Below are 23,271 nucleotides of genomic sequence, written 5' to 3'. Positions count from 1 at the left end.
TATTTAAATGTTTATTAATAAAGTAAATATAGACTTATATATATATATATATATATATATATATATATATATATATATATATATATATATATATATATATATATATATATATAACTGAAAACTCACACCCCAGAAGTGACTCGAACCCATACTGCCAGGAGCAACGCAACTGGTATGTACAGGGACGCCTTAATCCGCTTGACCATCACGACCGGACAATAAGGAAGTGATAGCCGAAGCTATTTGAACCACTTCCCCGCCGGCACTCGGATGGTAATCTTGGGCATAGCATTTTATCAAATCACCTCATTCTTTGGGGCACACGTGAGGAACACAAATGCAAACAAGTCCTGGGGACCATTCAGGCTTGTTTGCATATATATATATATATATATATATATATATATATATATATATATATATATACCCCTAACAGGATGTTCTTCAGAGTCATAAATTCTGTTCTCAATCGTTCCTTCAGATGATCTATAATTCTTGCAATAATTGTATATAATTTGGATGAACAATCACTGGTATCTAGTAGCTCCCCGTGGCGCTGTGGTAAAGCACTCGCCCGGCGCTTCGCCAGGCGCTTTGGCTTGGGTTCGAGCCCTAGGCCGGGGAGGATTGACTGGGCGCCAGTCCTTAATTGTAGCCTCTGTTCACCCAGCAGTGAATGCTGTATCATGCAACAGTATGCTGTATCATGCAACAGTATGCTGTATCATGCAACAGTATGATGTATCATGCAACAGTATGCTGTATCATGCAACAGTATGCTGTATCATGCAACAGTATGATGTATCATGCAACAGTATGCTGTATCATGCAACAGTATGCTGTATCATGCAACAGTATGCTGTATCATGCAACAGTATGCTGTATCATGCAACAGTATGCTGTATCATGCAACAGTATGCTGTATCATGCAACAGTATGCTGTATAATGCAACAGTATGCTGTATCATGCAACAGTATGCTGTATCATGCAACAGTATGCTGTATCATGCAACAGTATGCTGTATCATGCAACAGTATGCTGTATAATGCAACAGTATGCTGTATCATGCAACAGTATGCTGTATCATGCAACTGTATGCTGTATCATGCAACAGTATGATGTATTCTGCAACAGTATGATGTATTCTGCAACAGTATGATGTATTCTGCAACAGTATGCTGTATCATGCAACAGTATGATGTATTCTGCAACAGTATGCTGTATCATGCAACAGTATGCTGTATCATGCAACAGTATGATGTATTCTGCAACAGTATGCTGTATCATGCAACAGTATGATGTATTCTGCAACAGTATGCTGTATCATGCAACAGTATGCTGTATCATGCAACAGTATGCTGTATCATGCAACAGTATGCTGTATCATGCAACCGTATACTGTATCATGCAACAGTATGCTGTATCATACAAAAGTACGCTGTGTCATGCAACAGTATGCTGTATCATGCAACTGTATGATGCATCATGCAACAGCATGCAACGCAAATCAGCTGACCCAGGCACCTATTTACTGCTAGGTGAACAGGGACATCAGGCGAATTGTCAATTCGCCTGATGTCGTGAATTTGAATGAGCATTCATTTAGGCCCCTTAACTCGACGTTTGGTTCATGATGAATCTGGCCCCAGGTTCGTAAGTGCTTGCGTAACTGCTTCGTGAATCTACCCCCAGGGTTCGTAAGTGCTTGCGTAACTACTTCGTGAATCTGGCCCCAGGGTTCGTAAGTGCTTGCATAACTGCTTCGTGAATCTGGCCCCAAGTTCGTAAAGTACTTGCGTAACTACTTCGTGAATCTGGCCCCAGGGTTCGTAAGTGCTTGCGTAACTGCTTCGTGAATCTGGCCCCAAGGTTCGTAAGTGCTTGCGTAACTGCTTCGTGAATCTGGCCCAAGGTTCGCAAGTGCTTGCGTAGCTGCTTCGTGAATCTTGACCCAGGTTTTTAAGTGCTTGTGTAACTGCTTCGTGAATCTGGCCCCCAGGTTCGTAAGTGCTTGCGTAACTGCTTCGTGAATCTGGCTTCAGGTTCGTAAGTGTTTGCGTAACTGCTTCGTAAATCTGGCCTCAGGTCCGTAAGTGCTTGCGTAACTGCTTCGTGAATCTGGCCCCCAGGTTCGTAAGTGCTTACGTAACTGCTTCGTGAATCTGGCCCCCAGGTTCGTTAGTGCTTGCGAAACTGCTTCGTGAATCTGGTCCCAGGTTCGTAAGTGCTTGAGTAACTGTTTCGTGAATCTGGCCCAAGGTTTGTAAGTGCTTGCGTAACTACTTCGTGAATCTGTACCCAGGTTCGTAAGTGCTTGCGTAACTGCTTCGTAAATCTGGCCCCAGGTTCGTAAGTGCTTGCGTAACTGCTTCGTGAATCTGGACCTAGGTTCGTATGTGCTTGCGTAACTTCTTCGTGAATCTAGCCCCAGGTTCGTAAGTGCTTGCGTAACTGCTTCGTGAATCTGGCCCCAGGTTCGTAAGTCCTTGCGTAACTACTTCCTGAATCTGGCCCCAGTTCTTAGGTCTAGGCGGAGCCCGCGGGCGCTGGGCCTGCCGCCCTCCCAGTACCCAGCAAGCAAACGCAAACAGGCGATTAATCTCACCAATGCACACTGCAGACTAGCCTTCATGCCGCTCAATTCAATTCTGCGTAGTACAGTCATTTGGGTGAGTTACGAGCCAATATTACCTACTCAAATTCCACTTTATACGCGTTAGCGCTATTAATGAACCGCTGAGTGTGGCCGCGACGACCGTTAACAGATTAATTTCAGGATAACGGTAGATATATTTGTCGACGTTGGCTGGTGGAGTCATAGTGGCTGTCGAGTGCTTCAGATCGGTGAAAGGTTATTGCATGAAGGCAATTACGCGTGTCCACTCGTCGCGGGACGCCAAGGGGTCGCCAAGAGGTCTGCGTGACAACGTGCTTCGAACTCACTTCGAACTCGAGAAGAACTAGTTTCGAATTCGCTACGAACTCGCTAAGAACTAGCTTCGAACTCCCTAAGAACTAGCTTCGAGATCGCTAAGAACTAGCTTCGAACTCGCTAAGAACTAGCTTGGAACTCGCTAAGAACTAGCTTGGAACTCGCTAAGAACTAGCTTGGAACTCGCTAAGAACTAGCTTGGAACTCGCTAAGAACTAGTTTCGAACTCGCTAAGAACCAGCTTCGAACTCGCTAAGAACTAGCTTCGAACTCGCTAAGAACTAGCTTCGAACTCGCTAAGAACTAGCTTCGAACTCGCTAAGAACCAGCTTCGAACTCGCTAAGAACTAGCTTCGAACTCGCTAAGAACTAGCTTCAAACTCGCTAAGAACTACCTTCGAACTCGCTAAGAACTAGCTTCGAACTCGCTAAGAACTAGCTTGGAACTCGCTAAGAACTAGCTTGGAACTCGCTAAGAACTAGCTTCGAACTCGCTAAGTACTAGCTTCGTACTCGCTAAGAACTAGCTTCGAACTCGCTAAGAACTAGCTTCGAACTCGCTAAGAACCAGCTTCGAACTCCCTTAGAACTCGCTTCGAACTCACTACTCGTCAACGAACCCCCATGACGGGAGGAAGGAAAGGAAACGACGAGGCTTCTTGTGTGCTACCAAATGTACCCACCTAGTTGTGCTTCCGGGGGGGTCGAGCTCTGGCTCTTTGGTCCCCGCCTATGATGTGTGTGCTAAGGCTACATATAGATGTTTGGGATGGTCGTGTAGGATGTAGGATGTTGTTGAGAGTTGTTGAGCCTCGGTGTTGAGACTCTGCAGCTTAGTTAACTAACTGCAAGTCAAGCGTCAGGACTTTTGGTCTAGCTTAAGACTTTGTTTCCGGGTCTCTGTTCTGTTCTTCGAGATTTGCAACATTTTCCAATAAGCTTGACAGATTTCACAACTGCTATTGAGAAACTTCATCATGAAGAAGTTTTTGTCTGCTTTGTAAGACGTCTCCAGCTGGTTACACTTCCTGGACTGTTCACGATTGTAACACCGATGAAAATTTCCGTCATTTGTACTCACCACAACACACACACACACACACACACACACACACACACACACACACACACACACACACACACACACACACACACACATACACATACACACACACACACACACACACACACACACACACACACACACACACACAGGCCATTGATTGACAGTTGAGATGCGGGCTGAAAGAGCAGAGCTCAACCCCCGCAAAAACAATTAGGTGAATACAACTAGGTGAATACAGGGGTGAGGTAGCTGAGTGAACAGCGCGCGGGACTCGTAATCCTGTGACGCGGGTTCGATTCCCGGCGCCGGCAGAGACAAATGGGCAGAGTTTCTTTCACCCTGATGCACCTGTTACCTAGCAGTAAATAGGTACCTGGGAGTTAGACAGCTGTAACGGGCTGCTTCCTGTGTGTGTATGTGTGTGAAAAAAAAATAGTTAGTAGTTAGTAACAGTTGACTGACAGTTGAGAGGCGGGCCGAAAGAGCAGAGCTCAACCTCCGCAATCACAACCAGGTGAATACACTCCCATCACAACAACATGGCAGTATTTACACTCTCAACACACTCATGATTGACTCTGAGTGTTGCTAGGCCACAAGCAGCTCCCAGCACACTCTACAGGACCTCTGATAACACCCCCACCCCTCCCTCCCAGGCTCTCTTGTAGTACAAGTAAGTTTACAGCCGTGAATGACCGCCTCCTCGTGCATGGCGCCCGTTCCAATATTGACCCTCCACTCACGTCATTCTAAATCTGCAGGTGCCATTATTCGGCATCTGGCACTCGCGCTCAGTGTTGGTTTTACTCAAAGGACAAAATGGCACAATTGCGACAAGTCAGCCATTTACATGCCATTAGGAGATGGCGGGAAAATGAATCATTGATGTTGACTAATCTTTCGAAAACGGTTGAGTGTCTAGACAGTTGAGAAATAGTTGAGGATATATTATGTGTAAATGCTACACTAGCTCAGGCTGCTGAAGGGAAGAGGGGGATTCGAACCATAGTCCTCAGAAAAGGATACTGCTAGTGCAGCCACTGACCCAACGATGCATAAGGAACCCGACTACTCTTTTGAGACAACTGCGGTTCCTCCATTTCCTCTGTTCGTGAGCTTTCAATTTATTTATTTGTCTTGTCTCTCTCTCTCTCTCTCTCTGTTTCTCTCTTTTGAATTTTTGGGGAAATTTTGGGAAAATCAGTGCTTAATGCATGACATTATAGTAAGAAAAGTAATAACCAAATAATAATTTAGAGTCCAGTTAATGTGATATTATAAGATCCGTTGTGGGGGTACAAATGGAACAGTGTTAGCTGGCATTCATTTCATTGATGTTAATCCCAACCACTTCATGTTGGGTACGTGTAAGTTACAATTACTGATATTATTTGTTAAGGCTAACTCGAAGTGTCTGGCCCCAGCCTCGAACAAGCAGACATTGTAATATATATATATATATATATATATATATATATATATATATATATATATATATATATATATATATATATATATATTACGTCCATGCTGGGAGTAGAACCTCCGCCCCAATGTTACAAAGCTTTTTGCTGTGCATGACAATAAATATAATATATTTGTATTGCAATAAATTATGACAACTAACCATGATAAATTACAATACAACAACAGTAAATAACAATAAATCAAGTCAATTTATGTTAGAATAAATGACATCGAGCATTCTCGGGAAGGGAACTATCAGGGGGAAAAGCGCCAAGCCATTACGACTATATAGCACTGGGAAGGGGTCAGGATAAAGATTTGGGATGGGACGGAGGGAAAGGAATGGTGCCCAACCACTTGTGGACGGTCTCGGGGGATTGAACGCCGACCTGCAGGAAGCGTCTCTCTATACCGTCTAGCCCCCTAGTAGCTGGATCATCCAAAACTATATATTATTTATATAGATATTTTATAACACATTTTATTTTATATATGTTATATTATATATATATATATATATATATATATATATATATATATATATATATATATATATATATATATATATATATATATATATATATATATATATACAACTTTAGAACACTTTCCCACCAGGAGACTCGAACCCTAGCCAGCACAGAAGCCTTCCAGCAACTGGCATAACAGGTACGCCTTAACCCTCTCCACCACCTGCTCAGACCCTTAAAAGAGATGGTAATTTCGGAGTATTCATAGTGCCAGACCCGGTCAATGGCAGACATAAACTGCTTCCAACCACACGGGGGTTTCTACAGGCCACTGCTCCTTGTGCCTCTCTGAAGGGGGCCAGGTTCTGGCTCGTGATCCCCGGTAGGCAAGAATTCTATGCACTTTGACGCCAGAAAGCTAATAATTACACATCAGCCTAGATAGCTCCGAGGAGCTGACGGGGATTCTCCCAGAAAAGTTAAAATTTAATTTACGACTCTGGATGATCGATGTCGGTGGCCGCTTGACATGTGAGGGCACATGTCACGGGGAGAAATGTTATAAATGTCACGGGGTCATCTTTTTTCAGGTACGATAATTTTTGTTGATATGGCAAAGTCACTACACTTAAATCCACTAGCATTGGTGGAGTTGTTCAAGAGGGATTTTGTTTGTTTTGAGTTTGGAAAATCATTCATTCAAATCACATGCCAATGAATAAATCCGCAAAAGGCCGTGATGAGGGTTCGAACCTAGGTCTGGGATGATCCCAGACGCGCCTTAGTCGATTGCGCCGCGATAAATTACAATACAATATACAATAGCGAGACATTGATGTATCACGCTGCTGGGATTTATGTGTGTAAATCACAATTTAGATAATCAATTTTATTGATTAGTAAATCACTTTACATACTTGTCTGCAGGTACTCATTGTGCTCAAGTGATTTGTAATCACTTGTACAGCAGCATCAGTAACTTCATACTTACCTTGCCAACAAAACTGTTGGCAAAATTTTTCTTATAAAAAAAAAAACATCTTTTGGCATAATTACAGAAATCCATTGAAGCTTTTGGGGACGAGGAGTCACAATAACGTGGCTGAAATATGTTGACCAAACCACACACTAGAAAGTGAAGGGACGACGACGAACAAATCCACAAGGGCCGTGACGAGGATTCGAACCTACGTCCGAGATCATCCCAGACGCTGCCTTAATCGACTGAGCTACGACATGGTCAAAAGAGTTGAAACCAGAAGGTCTACTGAACTTACTTGGATCCTGCAACCTCTCCGAGACACGACGACGTTTCGGTCCGTCCTAGACCATTATCAAGTCGATTGTGAGAATGGTCCAGGACGGACCGAAACGTCGTCGTCGTCCCTTCACTTTCTAGTGTGAGGTCTGGTCAAGAAGCCTTTGGATTTCTTACCTTAGCCTTATGAACCAGTCTTTGCACCAACAAGTGTTTTATTTGCTCCTTGCTGTTGCTGTTAAAGATTCAGCTACTAGGAACAAGTTCCAAGTAGCACGGGCTATGGTGAGCCCGTATGCTCCTTGCAGTTGTTTATTTAACATATTCAGTTAAGCATATCTATTGATAAGCATATCTGTTGATTAACTCACAACTGCTTCACCATCAAATGTAGGAATACCATTTCAAGACTTATATGCTCACCAATTTTATCCTCATAAAATAAGTTTGAAAAGACTGTTCAGATTTGGCATTAGTTTTGATGCTGTTAATACATCTAAATAATTACCTATTCAAAACTAAATTCAAAATTGCCTGCTAACGTAGGCAAGTGTACTAGAGCTTCAATTTATTTATTTATTTATTTATTGTTTTGGAAAACAAGAGCAGCAGAACCTCGGTAAACAGACTCAAATGACAAAGATTTTTGTTTACCTTATGACCGAAGATGAAAACACACTGTCAACAAACTCTGTAGTTGCCGGCGTTAAAAGTTCCTTTTAAACTAATTGAGATCATTATTTATTCTCTCTATTTGGCCTTTTAATCCATAACCCGTCTGGGGTTTTTTTATTTTGAGAAATGGCTGTTATTTTGGGGGGGCAAAATGGCTACAGGTACTGTCTATATATATATATATATATATATATATATATATATATATATATATATATATATATATATATATATATATATATATATATATATATATATCAATGTCAGACCACGGAGGAAAAATGAAACAGGAATTTCCTTAAGTACTTTCGTATATTAAATACATCTTCAGAAGGTCACATCTTCACCTTCTGAAGATGTATTTAATATACGAAAGTACTTAAGGAAATTCCTGTTTCATTTTTCCTCCGTGGTCTGACATTGTCACATTCTTAATCACGTGTTTATTTTCGTGATATACACACACACACACACATATATATATATATATATATATATATATATATATATATATATGCAAACAAGCCTGAATGGGGTGTGAGTTTTCATTCATATATATATATATATATATATATATATATATATATATATATATATATATATATATATAATATACAGTGACAGCATACACAAGATAAATTAATGCTGTTTTAGCCAATTGTATCCCAGGCCATTGGGAACGACAGCTGGAACCTATCAGGAATACATCGCTGTATACCACTGTTGTATGAATGTTGTCACTATTAATGTGGGATGGGGGGATGATTTATCATGCCCCAGCTCTCTTCCTTTCCCTACTGACCCCCCCCCCACCCCTTCTTACCCACCAAGCCTTCCCTCCCCTCTCTGGGTAATGGCTGTATGCATTTACCTCATACCATAAAGAACACGAGATAATACAACCGTGTATTATGGTCAAGTAGCTGACCATTGTCCTCGACGCTGTATTTTGTGTATGATAAACGGCGTTGCCAAAGCGTTCCCGCGGCAGAGATGAAAACTTCAGGGATAATAACAAGGTATACGCAATGGATACCTGAGGCAGGACACAGGTGTAAATACACCTAAGGCAAGTGTATATACACACCCCATACAACACCCCGGTGGGGGTGACGGAGACACGTGATGCGAACGTGTATACCAAAATACACCATTGAACTGCGTATCGGTAAGATGCCACAGCAAGGCGATTTATACGCTCGAGATTGTCTACTCGTGATTGTCTACTCGGCAAGCGCTTTGTTGTGTACGACGGCCCCAGATAGACACATGGGCCCCGGATAGACAGATGGCCCTATCTATCGTAAACACGCCCACCACAAGCCTCGTTACCGATCTATTAGTGGCGTATTTGTCTTCCCGGAAGCTTCCCGCGCTTTCTCGGCTTCGATTAATAAGGACCTTCGAACGTCGCACACAGATAGCTCCTTTGTGTGGTTTCATAGCCTCGGCTGCCAGACACAACAGCCTCGTTGGGCGTGGGGGCATTAGATGCCTTTAGAGCGGCGGTAATAAAGTGGTGATGAATGTGACACAGACTGTAAGGAAGCAGCAGCTACATAGCCTCCAGCGAGCACTATGTCTGGCGGGCCGATACTGTGCCACGGTGCTCTTAAAGCTCTCCACCCTCACTCCTAACAATGCCGCTCTCGTCAAATCCAAGTAATTGGATTGTTAACGAATCTGCGGTAATGATGGCGGGTGTATTAAAGCTTCACCAACAAGCTACCGGCGCCCCTGGGGGGGTGTTCGGGCCCTTTTGTTCCTATTTCAGCTCTTCAGGAACGAACGGACACGGCCACAATTTACTAATTGCGGCCACGGAGACATGATCACCGCCTCTGAACTACGTAAGGTAGTTCAGAGGCTCGTTTCTGAGCACATAATTTGATTCTAAAATTTGATTTAAAACCCCCCAAAATTTTTTTTGAGTGAGACAACAGCTCTTTTATTCGATATTTGAAATTGTTACACATCGTTCCAAACACTTGTTGGAGGATGTGGTTGAGCAGTTTATATATATATATATATATATATATATATATATATATATATATATATATATATATATATATATATATATGTCGTACCTAGTAGCCAGAACTCACTTCTCAGCCTACTATTCAAGGCCCGATTTGCCTAATAAGCCAAGTTTTCCTGAATTAATATATTTACTATAATTTTTTTCTTATGAAATGATAAAGCGACCCTTTTCTCTATGTATGAGGTCAATTTTTTTTTATTGGAGTTAAAATTAACGTAGATATATGACCGAACCTAACCAACCCTACCTAACCTAACCTAACCTATATTTATAGGTAAGGTTAGGTTAGGTAGCCAAAAAAAGCTAGGTTAGGTTAGGTTAGGTAGGTTAGGTAGACGAAAAAACATTAATTCATGAAAACTTGGCTTATTAGGCAAATCGGGCCTTGAATAGTAGGCTGAGAAGTGCGTTCTGGCTATTAGGTACGACATATATATATATATATATATATATATATATATATATATATATATATATATATATATATATATATATATATATATATATATATAATTGTGAGGGTACCACCTCTTGAGTGTTGGGATCTGCTTAATTAGACACCATATGCCACTGATCCCTCCAACAACTATCATTATATGTACATCTGCATAACACATGTAATATGTTGGTCCATGTTGGCCTGACACAAGGCGTGTTTGTTGAGTATATGATATACTGTCATATAGGGTCATTGCGTGCATGCTGTTCTCTAATATATATTAACTCGTCTCTCTATATTACCCGGAGTCGTCAAACGAGAAAAAATAGATATTCATACGATGAATAACAATAACGTGGTTGAAGATATTTAATGACCATATGTTAATGACCTAAACACACACCAGAAGATGAGGAGACGAGGACGTTTCGGTCCTGGTAGACCATTATCATGTCTTGTACCCGTACTAAGACACACGACTTGATATAATGGTCCAGGAGCAAGATTCACGAAAGCAGTTACGCAAGCACTTCCGAACGTATACATCTTTCCTTCACTCTTTGACGGCTTTGGTTATATTTATTAAACAGTTTACAAGCATGAAAACTTGCCAATCAACTGTTGTTATTGTTATAAACAGCCTCCTGGTGCTTCGAAGCTCATTAACTGTTTAATAATTGTAAACAAAGCCGCCAAAGATTGAGAAAAGATGGACAGGTTCGTAAGTGCTTGCGTAACTGCTGCGTGAATCTGGCTCTAGGTTCGTAAGTGCTTGCGTAAATGCTTCGTGAATCTTGCCCCCAGGACGGACCGAAACGTCGTCGTTTCTCCATTCTCTGATGTGTGGTTTGTGGTCATCATTAGATAAAGATGTTGTTTCCATTCACAACGTTATTGCGAGGAGAAAACCCCGCGCCGGCGTGCTGACGAAGCACTTGGGAAGGAATGTGAAGGGACGGTCTGTCAGAGGTGGTGGTCAGAGGCTTAGGGCGACGCGCACGAAACTTTGCAAGGTGACTAGTCGGTGTTTGGGGATAGTCATAGGAGGGGGTTGACTGGGAGTTGAGTTCCCATTACCCTTTCCCTTTTGCTTGATATGGTTAAATGACGCTAATTTCTCATCACGCTAAATACCAGACGTGGTCCTCGCTACGACTCGTCTAGAAGATTACTTTCTACGTGATTATTAATGATTATGATTAATGAAAATGTTTACCGAGATGAAAGTTAAGAAGGGACGGTCGGCCGAGCGGACAGCACGCTGGTCTTGTGATCCTGTGGTCCTGGGTTCGATTCCAGGCGCCGGCGAGAAATAATGGGCAGAGTTTCTTTCACCCTATGCCCCTGTTACCTAGCAGTAAATAGGTACCTGGGTGTTAGTCAGCTGTCACGGGCTGCTTCCTGGGGGGTGGAGGCCTGGTCGAGGACCGGGCCGCGGGGACACTAAAGCCCCGAAATCATCTCAAGATAACCTCAAGACAACGGTGTACGTGGTATATTGATAGTACTTTGATATATACTTTGACACAGTATATCTAACATGTATATTCCAAACTCTGACACAGTATTACACACAGAAATCACAATTGCGTGATGCATCAAATGAACAAATCCACAAGGGCCGTGACGAGGATTCGAACCTGCGTTCTGGGGTGCTCTCGGACGTAGGTTCGAATCCTCGTCACGGCCCATGTGGATTTGTTCCTGACACAGTATATATACCATAAATACACCACACATGTACACAATCACTACGAAACACCACTTGGGAAAAGCATCCCAAGTTTGTCTACTGCAAACATCTGCAGTTAGACGTCATTTAAAGTTTAAAAGTTGGTCAGACTAAATGGTCCTCTTGGGTCCTAAGTTTGTGGACCAGGTTTGTCCTTGTTGCCTGACATATGGGGGTTGTGTTTGGTCCAGCTGTGTTTGGTCTAGCTGTGTTGGGTCCACCTGTGTTTGGTCCAGCTGTGTTGGGTCCAGCTGTGTTTGGTCCACCTGTGTTTGGTCCACCTGTGTTTGGTCCACTTGTGTTTGGTCCACCTGTGTTTGGTCCACCTGTGTTTGGTCCACCTGTGTTTGGTCCACCTGTGTTTGGTCCACCTGTGTTTGGTCCACCTGTGTTTGGTCCACCTGTGTTGGGTCTACCTGTGTTGGGTCCACCTGTGTTTGGTCCACCTGTGTCTGGTCCACCTGTGTTGGGTCCACCTGTGTCTGGTCCACCTGTGTTGGGTCCACCTGTGTCTGGTCCACCTGTGTCTGGTCCACCTGTGTTGGGTCCACCTGTGTTGGGTCCACCTGTGTCTGGTCCACCTGTGTCTGGTCCACCTGTGTCTGGTCCACCTGTGTTGGGTCCACCTGTGTTGGGTCCACCTGTGTCTGGTCCACCTGTGTTGGGTCCACCTGTGTCTGGTCCACCTGTGTCTGGTCCACCTGTGTTGGGTCCACCTGTGTTGGGTCCACCTGTGTTTGGTCCACCTGTGTTGGGTCCACCTGTGTTTGGTCCACCTGTGTTGGGTCTACCTGTGTCTGGTCCACCTGTGTTTGGTCCACCTGTGTTTGGTCCACCTGTGTCTGGTCCACCTGTGTTGGGTCCACCTGTGTTGGGTCCACCTGTGTTTGGTCCACCTGTGTTGGGTCCACCTGTGTTGGGTCCACCTGTGTCTGGTCCACCTGTGTCTGGTCCACCTGTGTTGGGTCCACCTGTGTTGGGTCCACCTGTGTCTGGTCCACATGTGTTTGGTCCACCTGTATCTGGTCCACCTGTGTTGGGTCCACCTGTGTCTGGTCCACCTGTGTCTGGTCCACCTGTGTTGGGTCCACCTGTGTTGGGTCCACCTGTGTTTGGTCCAGCTGTGTTGGGTCCACCTGTGTTGGGTCCACCTGTGTTTGGTCCACCTGTGTTGGGTCCACCTGTGTTGGGTCCACCTGTGTTGGGTCCACCTGTGTTTGGTCCACCTGTGTTGGGTCCACCTGTGTCTGGTCCACCTGTGTTGGGTCCACCTGTGTCTGGTCCACCTGTGTTGGGTCCACCTGTGTTGGGTCCACCTGTGTTGGGTCCACCTGTGTTTGGTCCACCTGTGTTGGGTCCACCTGTGTCTGGTCCACCTGTGTTGGGTCCACCTGTGTCTGGTCCACCTGTGTCTGGTCCACCTGTGTTGGGTCCACCTGTGTTGGGTCCACCTGTGTCTGGTCCACCTGTGTTTGGTCCACCTGTGTTGGGTCCACCTGTGTTGGGTCCGCCTGTGTTTGGTCCACCTGTGTCTGGTCCACCTGTGTTGGGTCCACCTGTGTTGGGTCCACCTGTGTCTGGTCCACCTGTGTCTGGTCCACCTGTGTCTGGTCCACCTGTGTTGGGTCCACCTGTGTCTGGTCCACCTGTGTCTGGTCCACCTGTGTTTGGTCCACCTGTGTTTGGTCCACCTGTGTTTGGTCCACCTGTGTTGGGTCCACCTGTGTTTGGTCCACCTGTGTTTGGTCCACCTGTGTTTGGTCCACCTGTGTTGGGTCCACCTGTGTTTGGTCCACCTGTGTTGGGTCCACCTGTGTTGGGTCCACCTGTGTCTGGTCCACCTGTGTTGGGTCCACCTGTGTCTGGTCCACCTGTGTTTGGTCCACCTGTGTCTGGTCCACCTGTGTTGGGTCCACCTGTGTTGGGTCCACCTGTGTTGGGTCCACCTGTGTCGGGTCCACCTGTGTTGGGTCCACCTGTGTCTGGTCCACCTGTGTCTGGTCCACCTGTGTTGGGTCCACCTGTGTTAGGTCCACCTGTGTCTGGTCCACCTGTGTTGGGTCCACCTGTGTCTGGTCCACCTGTGTCTTGTCCACCTGTGTTGGGTCCACCTGTGTTGGGTCCACCTGTGTTGGGTCCACCTGTGTCTGGTCCACCTGTGTTGGGTCCACCTGTGTCTGGTCCACCTGTGTTGGGTCCACCTGTGTTGGGACCACCTGTGTTTGGTCCACCTGTGTTGGGTCCACCTGTGTCTGGTCCACCTGTGTTGGGTCCACCTGTGTCTGGTCCACCTGTGTTGGGTCCATCTGTGTCTGGTCCACCTGTGTCTGGTCCACCTGTGTTGGGTCCACCTGTGTCTGGTCCACCTGTGTCTGGTCCACCTGTGTCTGGTCCACCTGTGTTGGGTCCACCTGTGTTGGGTCCACCTGTGTTTGGTCCACCTGTGTTGGGTCCACCTGTGTTTGGTCCACCTGTGTTGGGTCCACCTGTGTTTGGTCCACCTGTGTTTGGTCCACCTGTGTCTGGTCCACCTGTGTCTGGTCCACCTGTGTCTGGTCCATCTGTGTTGGGTCCACCTGTGTTGGGTCCACCTGTGTCTGGTCCACCTGTGTTGGGTCCACCTGTGTTGGGTCCACCTGTGTTTGGTCCACCTGTGTTGGGTCCACCTGTGTCTGGTCCACCTGTGTCTGGTCCACCTGTGTTTGGTCCACCTGTGTTTGGTCCACCTGTGTTTGGTCCACCTGTGTTGGGTCCACCTGTGCTGGGTCCACCTGTGACTGGTCCACCAATGATGCTATGAGTTGTGTCCGCCTCTGAAGATGCATACCGAGTCTATCTGAACTGCTGTGTGCTAATGATGGGCTCACCATAGCCCGTGCTACTTGGAACTTTTTGTTCCAAGTAGCGAATCTTAAACAACAACAACAACAACAGTGCGGGGTGAATTAAGGACAAAATAAAATTGTATATAACTTGGGGCTGGACGGTAGAGCAACGGTCTCGCTTCACGCAGGTCGGCGTTCAATCCCCCGAGACCGTCCACAAGTGTTTGGGGCACCATTCCCTTCCCTCCGTCCCATCCCAAATCCTTATCCTGACCCCTTCCTTCCCAGTGCTATATAGTCGCAATGGCTTGGTGCTTTCCCCTGAGTATCCACTCCTCACCCATAGGAGTCAATAATCAGCTAAATTTACAATAACCCTCAGTTGAGGTCACGATAATGCTATATATATATATATATATATATATATATATATATATATATATATATATATATATATATATATATAATATATATATATATATAATATATATATATATATATATATATATATATATATATATATAATATATATATATATAATTATATATATATATATATATATATATATATATATATATATATATATATATATATATATATATATATATATATGTCGTACCTAGTAGCCAGATCTCACTTTTTGGCCTACTATGCAAGGCCCGATTTGCCTAATAAGCCAAGTTTTCCTGAATTAATATATTTTTTCTAATTTTTTTCTTATGAAATGATAAAGCTACCCATTTCATTATGTATGAGGTCAATTTTTTTTTATTGGAGTTAAAATTAACGTAGATATATGACCGAACCTAACCAACCCTACCTAACCTAACCTAACCTATCTTTATAGGTTAGGTTTGGTTAGGTAGCCCAAAAAGGTAGGTTAGGTTAGGTAGGTTAGGTAGTCGAAAAACCATTAATTCATGAAAACTTGGCTTATTAGGCAAATCGGGCCTTGCATAATAGGCTGAGAAGTGAGTTCTGGCTACTAGGTACGACATATATATATATATAAAGTAAAACTTCAACGGTACGATAATATATATATTAGTTCAGAGTATATACATCATACCTTAACACGGATATATAAATCAAGAGGTATACCATCCCCCCTCCCCCTCTTTTCGATGTATATACACTGTGAGTTTACCGTATAGTCCTGGACGCTGTTCACGTACAAAAGTTTACTTACAGGACACTATTGACCAAAGTATCCTGACCAAAGTTTAATTTGGTCAGGGCCACTATTGTGGTGGTCTTAATAACCCTATGCATCTAGGCCAAGACCAAACCACCCTATTTGGCTATTAAGAACATAAGAACAAAGGTAACTACAGAAGGCCTATTATGGCCCAGACGAGGCCAATTAATAACCACCCAATCTCACTCATAATACATGTCCAACCCATGTAGATACACAAGTATGATACGCATACACGTGTATGCTCAGTATAGTGAGTGTGTGTGTGTGTAGTATTGTGTGGTGTATAGTATGGGGGTCTGTGTATGGTGCGCTGGTCCGCGTATATTTCCTTGTAGGGGACTTGTGGGGTATGGTGGCACTAGTGTGGTATGATGTGTGTGTGTGTATGATGATATTGATGTGGTATGATAAGTGTATGATACCAGGGGCAGCGTTGGTATAGTGTCGTCTCCTCCGCAGACTTTGTGTGGTCATGGCCCCCATTCCTCCGCAGACTTTGTGTGGTCAGGGCCTCATTCCTCCGCAGACTTTGTGTGGTCATGGCCCCCATTCCTCCGCAGACTTTGTGTGGTCATGGCCCCCATTCCTCCGCAGACTTTGTGTGGTCAGGGCCCCCATTCCTCCGCAGACTTTGTGTGGTCAGGGCCCCATTCTTCCGCAGACTTTGTGTGGTCAGGGCCCCATTCTTCCGCAGACTTTGTGTGGTCATGGCCTCATTTCTCCGCAGACTTTGTGTGGTCAGGGCCCCATTCTTCCGCAGACTTTGTGTGGTCAGGGCCCCATTCTTCCGCAGACTTTGTGTGGTCAGGGCCTCATTTCTCCGCAGACTTTGTGTGGTCATGGCCCCATTCTTCCGCAGACTTTGTGTGGTCATGGCCCCATTTCTCCGCAGACTTTGTGTGGTCAGGGCCCCATTCCTCCGCAGACTTTGTGTGGTCATGGCCCCATTTCTCCGCAGACTTGGATGACGCAGACGGCGACGCAGCAGCCAAGCGGCGACGGTCGAGGACCAACTTCAACTCGTGGCAGCTGGAGGAGCTGGAGCGAGCCTTCGAGGCCTCACACTACCCCGACGTCTTCATGAGGGAGGCTCTGGCCATGAGGCTGGGACTCACCGAGAGCAGAGTCGCCGTGAGTATCTTACCCACCAGTGATGAGTCTGACTCAGGGAGGAGCCGAGTCGCCGTGAGTATCTTACCCACCAGTGATGAGTCGGACTCAGGGAGGGGGCAGAGCAGCAGTGAGTACCTTACCCACCAGTGATGAGTCGGACTCAGGGAGGGGGCAGAGCAGCAGTGAGTACCTTACCCACCAGTGATGAGTCGGACTCAGGGAGGGGGCAGAGTAGCAGTGAGTACCTTACCCACCAGTGATGAGTCGGACTCAGGGAGGGGGCAGAGTAGCAGTGAGTACCTTACCCACCAGTGATGAATCTCACTGATGGGTAGGCCATTAGGCTAGAATTGTCAGCAACACTGTGAAGCTGTCAGTAACATTCTGAACCTGTCAGTAACATTCTGAACCTCTCAGCAACACTGTGAAGGAATCAGTAACATTTTGAATCCGCTAGCAACACCTTAATCAGGCGAAGGAAAGCGTGCTTGTCCATGTTAAGGAATGAAGAACAATTTGATTTACATTACTTCTAAGCCGCATCGCTTATGAACCCATCCCTGCCCTTGTGTGGCAGTGCACAGTAGAAAGTTGCTTTCACATATTCATACATAAAACGATTGTAACCGTGATATATATGTGCTTCAGCCTAAAGTTTAGACCTATTGTCTTGTGTATGACCCTCTCTATCCTACGTAGCAGTGAATACCAGCATTATCCTCACTTTAATAAAGACTTAATTGAAATCCTCAGATTAGGCAAAATTGTAATTCGCGTTGTCAATAAAGATGTTAATAATAATAATATCTATCCCAATAAAGATAGTGTAAATCACTTTTTTTTTTGTAGATTAAATGAACGTGCACTACTCACCCCCCCCCTCCGCCCCCACACCCCCCTCCTCACCCCCTCCTCCCCCCCCTCCTCCCCCCCTCCCCCCCTCCCCTCCCCCCCCACCAGTGCCTTTGTTGTGTAACGTAACGTAACGTGGGTGAAAAACATTCACAGCCATATTTATGTGGGTGTAAATTTTCCAAACTCAAGTTATAGCCCATTATTAGCTGATTTCTAACCAAAAGCTATCCGGCACTTTAATAATATGAAACCTGGAACGAAAATTGAGAAGTCAGGGCGGGAGTGTATTGGGGAAACAGATATGGGGGGCCAGATTCACGGAGCAGTTACGTAAGCACTTACGAACCTGGGGCCAGATTCACGGAGCAGTTACGCAAGCACTTACGAACCTGGGGCCAGATTCACGGAGCAGTTACGCAAGCACTTACGAACCTGGGGCCAGATTCACGGAGCAGTTACGCAAGCACTTACGAACCTCGGGCCAGATTCACGGAGCAGTTACGCAAGCACTTACGAACTTGGGGCCAGATTCACGGAGCAGTTACGTAAGCACTTACGAACCTGGGGCCAGATTCACGAAGCAGTTACGCAAGCACTAACGAACCTGTACATCTTTTCTCAATCTTTGGCGGCTTTGTGTACAATTAATAAACAGTTAATGAGCTCCGAAGCACCAGGAGGCTGTTTATAACAATAAAAACAGTTGATTGGCAAGTTTTCATGCTTGTAAACTGTTTAATAAATGTAACCAAAGCCGCCAAAGATTGAGGAAAGATGTACACGTTCGTAAGTGCTTGCGTAACTGCTTAGTGAATCTTGCTCCAGGTTTAAGTGCTTGCGTAACTGCTTCGTGAATCTGGCCCCAGATTCGTAAGTGCTTGCGTCACTGCTTCGTGAATCTGGCCCCAGGTTCGTAAGTGCTTGCGTAACTGCTTCGTGAATCTGGCCCCAGGTTCGTAAGTGCTTGTGTAACTGCTTCGTGAATGTGGCCCCTGGGCAGAGGTGTGTGTGAGATTCGGCTTGCTTAAGGTCGAACAACCTCAGGAAGGTTATTAAGGCCACCTTGTTATCTTACTATCCAAGTCTGAACGTAGCCCCATGATTGAAGTAAACTTTCTATGTATAATATACACTGAAAAGCTGCGTATACCGCTCGGTGTGCATGTATACTCCCTCGTTTGGGGGTGTTATTATGTATAATATAACAATTCACATTCTGATAATTGGATCTCTACGCTGTTGTTACTTCAGTGGAACACTGAAGTAACAACAGTTCTCTGTCTATCGGCAGCAGTGTTCTCTGTCTATCGGCAGCAGTGTTCTCTTTCTATCGGCAGCAGTGTTCTCTGTCTATCGGCAGCAGTGTTCTCTGTCTATCGGCAGCAGTGTTCTCTTTCTATCGGCAGCAGTGTTCTCTGTCTATCGGCAGTGATTGGTGCTCCCGAAATTGTGCTCGGATGAAGGGTCTTGACTGTGGAAAATTAGGCGTTTCGTTACAAGGCAAAGTCGCTGTTTGTAGAGGCGAACCGTCCATCTTTACCCACACGAACGTGTTGTCAGTTGACCAGACCACACACTAGAAAGTGAAGGGACGGCGACGTTTCGGTCCGTGCTGGGCCATTCTCAAGTCGATTAGCTTGAAAATGGTCCAGGACGGACCGAAACGTCGTCGTCCCTTCACTTTCTAGTGTGTGGTCTGGTCAATATACGTCAGCCACGTTATTGTGACTCATCGCCTGCACTTGTTGTCAGTTGATTGATTGATTGATTGCAACAGCTTATCACCATATTGTTTAGTTCCCTACCCCATTTCCAATCTCCCCTCCCCCTCCCTTTCCCATTTTCTGTCCCCACTCTTATCCAACATCCCCTTCTGACATCTGTCCACCCCTCTTCCCCCTTCTCTTTCTGTCTCAGAAAATGTAATACTGAATTAATGTCGAACGTGTTCGAGTTGAAATCTAGGGACTCGGCACCACACCTTTCAGCTACTATATAATATAGGAGGCGTTGCCACTGTTAGGCCCGACCCCATCCCCCCCCTTCATCTTAATAGAACCGACCTTCGATTAACCTATTTTCGTCCCGTATTCCAGACCATTCACCCTACAAAGTTGAGTGAGGCTAGCCTATAGCACCTGGCTTCCAACCTCCAAGAAATTGGCAGTCAGACTTTTTTTCTCAATATAGATTATAAGATTTTTAAAATACTTAAAGTTTCTGTATAATATAGATCTAACAACTTAATTTGTAATACATTTTTGTCTATTTTTCTACAGTTATGTTTGTACTATACAGTAAAAGGACTCAAATGAATGTGAATAAATAACTAGCAAACATTTCTAGTATAAGTACATATATGGTGAACCACAAGGGCCGTGATGAGGGTTCGAACCTACGCCCGAGAGGATCCCAGACGCGTCTTAATCTACTGTGCTAGAACTGGATCCTCTCGGACATAGGTTCGAACCCCACATCAAGGCTCTTGTGGATTTGTTCATTTGATGCATCAGGCTATTGTGATTTCTGTGTGTACATATATGGTGCCAATAACATTACTAGGTTCATTCACCAGAACCTGATAGAATTTTCATTTGGCCTGTCATTCGGCAGGTCTGGTTCCAGAACCGTCGCGCGAAGTGGCGGAAGAAGGAGCACACGAGAAAGGGCCCGGGTCGCCCGGCCCACAACGCCCACCCGCAGTCCTGCTCTGGCGAACCCATCCCTCCTGAGGAACTGCAGCGCCGGGAGCGACTTCGGCGGGAGAAGAAGATCCTGAAGCAGCTGGAGCGCCAGCATCGCAAGCTGACCCTCAAGGGCGTCCACGTGACCATCGAGCAGCTGCGGCGCGAGTACGAGACGCAACACAAGCCGGAGCCTGAGATCGATGTGGTGGGCGAGGCCGCGCAAGAACCACACACACAGCCGCGAGAGACGACAGTTAAGAGACCTACCTTTTCCATTGAGAGTATTTTAGCCCCCTCGAGACCTGAAGACCGAGGTCCACCATCTCCTGGGACCCTTCTGAGAGGGGCACCAACACCACCCCCTACACCCCAGGATATCAGATACCCCTTCCACTTACAGACCACGAAGCACGAAACGCAAGATTCTGCGTCGGACTGCGACGTACCGGAGTCATCCGGAGAGTCCTTCACGACGTATAATTCAGACGATCAGGGCATAACGCCGCTAATAGGCTCAGAAGCACTGGCAACGAGAGAAGATCCGCTGGGGACATTATCCTCCCTGAACCATTTAAGTCCATTGGAAAGGCATGGTTCTTCAGCCCAAATGGCTTCGCTAGATTCGCCGGAGAAGCCTGAGGACACAGGCGCTCGAACTGAGGGAGACACGCCTGTGGCTTGCAAGCCTGAAGAACTGCCAGGAGAAGAATCTAATGGACGAGAATGCTGATTCTCCATCAGTGTCGCTAGTCAAAGAGAAATACATAATATCTGACATGATAGCCTTTCCACCGTATCAGAAGTGCTTTCCGGCCGCAGACTTTCTGACATTAAATAAAAAAAAAAAATATATATATATATATATATATGTGCTATTTTCCCCCTGGGAAGTATATTTTGTAAGAGAAAATTACTGACATTGCGTTTTAATATTTGTTTTTTATTTTCACTAGCCTATATACCCATATCTTTCGAAATCATTTATGTTTTCAACCTTAAATGTGAGATTCTCGTTCTTACTAACCTCAAATGAACGCTGTCACCCCACAAGGGCATTGAACCTGCAATATGCTAAAGACGTCATTTATAGGCCTATGAGCAGTGAGTAGTGCATTAATCCTGCTTCTGACCAGAAAGGAGAGAGAGAGAGAGGTTAACCCCATTCCTCCTATCTCCACTTTATTTACATCCCTGATTAACTGTTCAATTTCCTGACCTTTTATTTGCGCGGTTTTATAAAGTTTAATTAGACCGGTTCAGAGTTCTCTTTTACTCTGAGCGGTTCCTAAGTCACGGACACAACCTCTGATACCTTCTTGATCACTGCTGGGCACCGTATGACTTGAGGGCAGGCAGCATATGTAGGCATTATTATGACTTATGTGGCCCACAGGCACATGATGTGGTTTTCTCAGGGACTGAGAGAACAACAGGGAACATCACGAACTGAGAGCCGGTGTCTTATAAGATGGACTGAATATTTCACTGATGGCGGGGGTCTCTTTGTCTGGAATTCTCAAGGAAATTGACATCATTTCACTGCTATTTGCCAGGGTAAACCTGACTACCAAAGACTGCTAGCAGGAAGCTGTACAAAATTGTATTTTATATTATTAATTATTACGAAAGAATTTAGGTTGTAAATCTATCTTGGCTTATACGTGTGTTAAGATAAACCGATTATTTACTCCATATATAAATATATATATATATATATATATATATATATATATATATATATATATATATATATATATATATATATATATATATATATATATATATATATACGTCTGAGCACTGACAATCTCTCCATTTCTCTGGATGTTAACAATGTTGTGCATCTCATTATTCCTTAACTCACAATAAAGATGACATAAACCCCCAGACTTAAGAAAAATTACCTAACTCACGAGAGCTAAGCTGTTTAAGGTTGAGAACTCCACGGTGGAAACTTGAATACAGCAGGAGGGACTATTGTTGTTGCTGCTGTTGTTGTTGTTGTTGTTGTTGTTGAGGACAAAATGCAGTTTGTATATCAACCTTTACCCCTCTCAGTAATTTCTAACTCCTCCATATCAATAAAAATCTTAACTACACTTTCCGGATTTTTTATTAACTCAGCCTTCTCGAGGTCTGCCCACAAAAAAAGGATTTCTCGTGATCTACACACACACACACACACACACACACACACACACACACACACACACACACACACACACACACACACACACACACACACACACACACACGCCTTGTCCCCCAACTCCAGTGAAATGAACAGAAACTGAGGAAGGACAGAAGAGAGTCAGCTTCAAGGTAATGTACTCGATCAAAGATGGGATAACAAGCAAGGCAAGTGAATTTAGGGAAAGAGCATAAGAAGAAGTGAACCCTGATGTAATTGGACTCACGGAAACAAAACTCTCAGGAATCCTAACGAATGCGGTGTTTTCCAAGGAATATAGACACTAGAAAGAATTCAGTGTCAAAATAGTTAATT

The 23,271-nt window shown here is 44.8% G+C and overlaps 1 protein-coding gene across 3 annotated transcripts in view; it reads left to right on the top strand.

Annotated features, from left to right (window-relative positions):
• The window catches only part of LOC123758863 (homeobox protein unc-4 homolog), a 62,771-nt gene extending 39,907 nt beyond the window's left edge, over nucleotides 1-22,864 (top strand). For 2 of the 3 annotated variants that reach the window (XM_045743618.2, XM_045743617.2), the window contains exons 2-3: nucleotides 17,069-17,241; nucleotides 20,692-22,864. In XM_045743618.2, coding sequence (XP_045599574.2) covers nucleotides 17,069-17,241; nucleotides 20,692-21,495 — 977 coding nt within the window. In that variant the 3' untranslated portion in view covers nucleotides 21,496-22,864. The remainder of the gene's footprint in view (nucleotides 1-17,068; nucleotides 17,242-20,691) is intronic. The other variant, XM_045743619.2, reaches the window with a different exon arrangement.
• Nucleotides 22,865-23,271: the final 407 nt, after the last annotated feature.

Source organism: Procambarus clarkii, chromosome 31, assembly GCF_040958095.1.
Source record: "Procambarus clarkii isolate CNS0578487 chromosome 31, FALCON_Pclarkii_2.0, whole genome shotgun sequence".
Taxonomy (NCBI): domain Eukaryota; kingdom Metazoa; phylum Arthropoda; class Malacostraca; order Decapoda; family Cambaridae; genus Procambarus; species Procambarus clarkii.
Note: the sequence above shows the minus strand (reverse complement) of the source record. Positions and strands in the feature narration are given on the sequence as shown.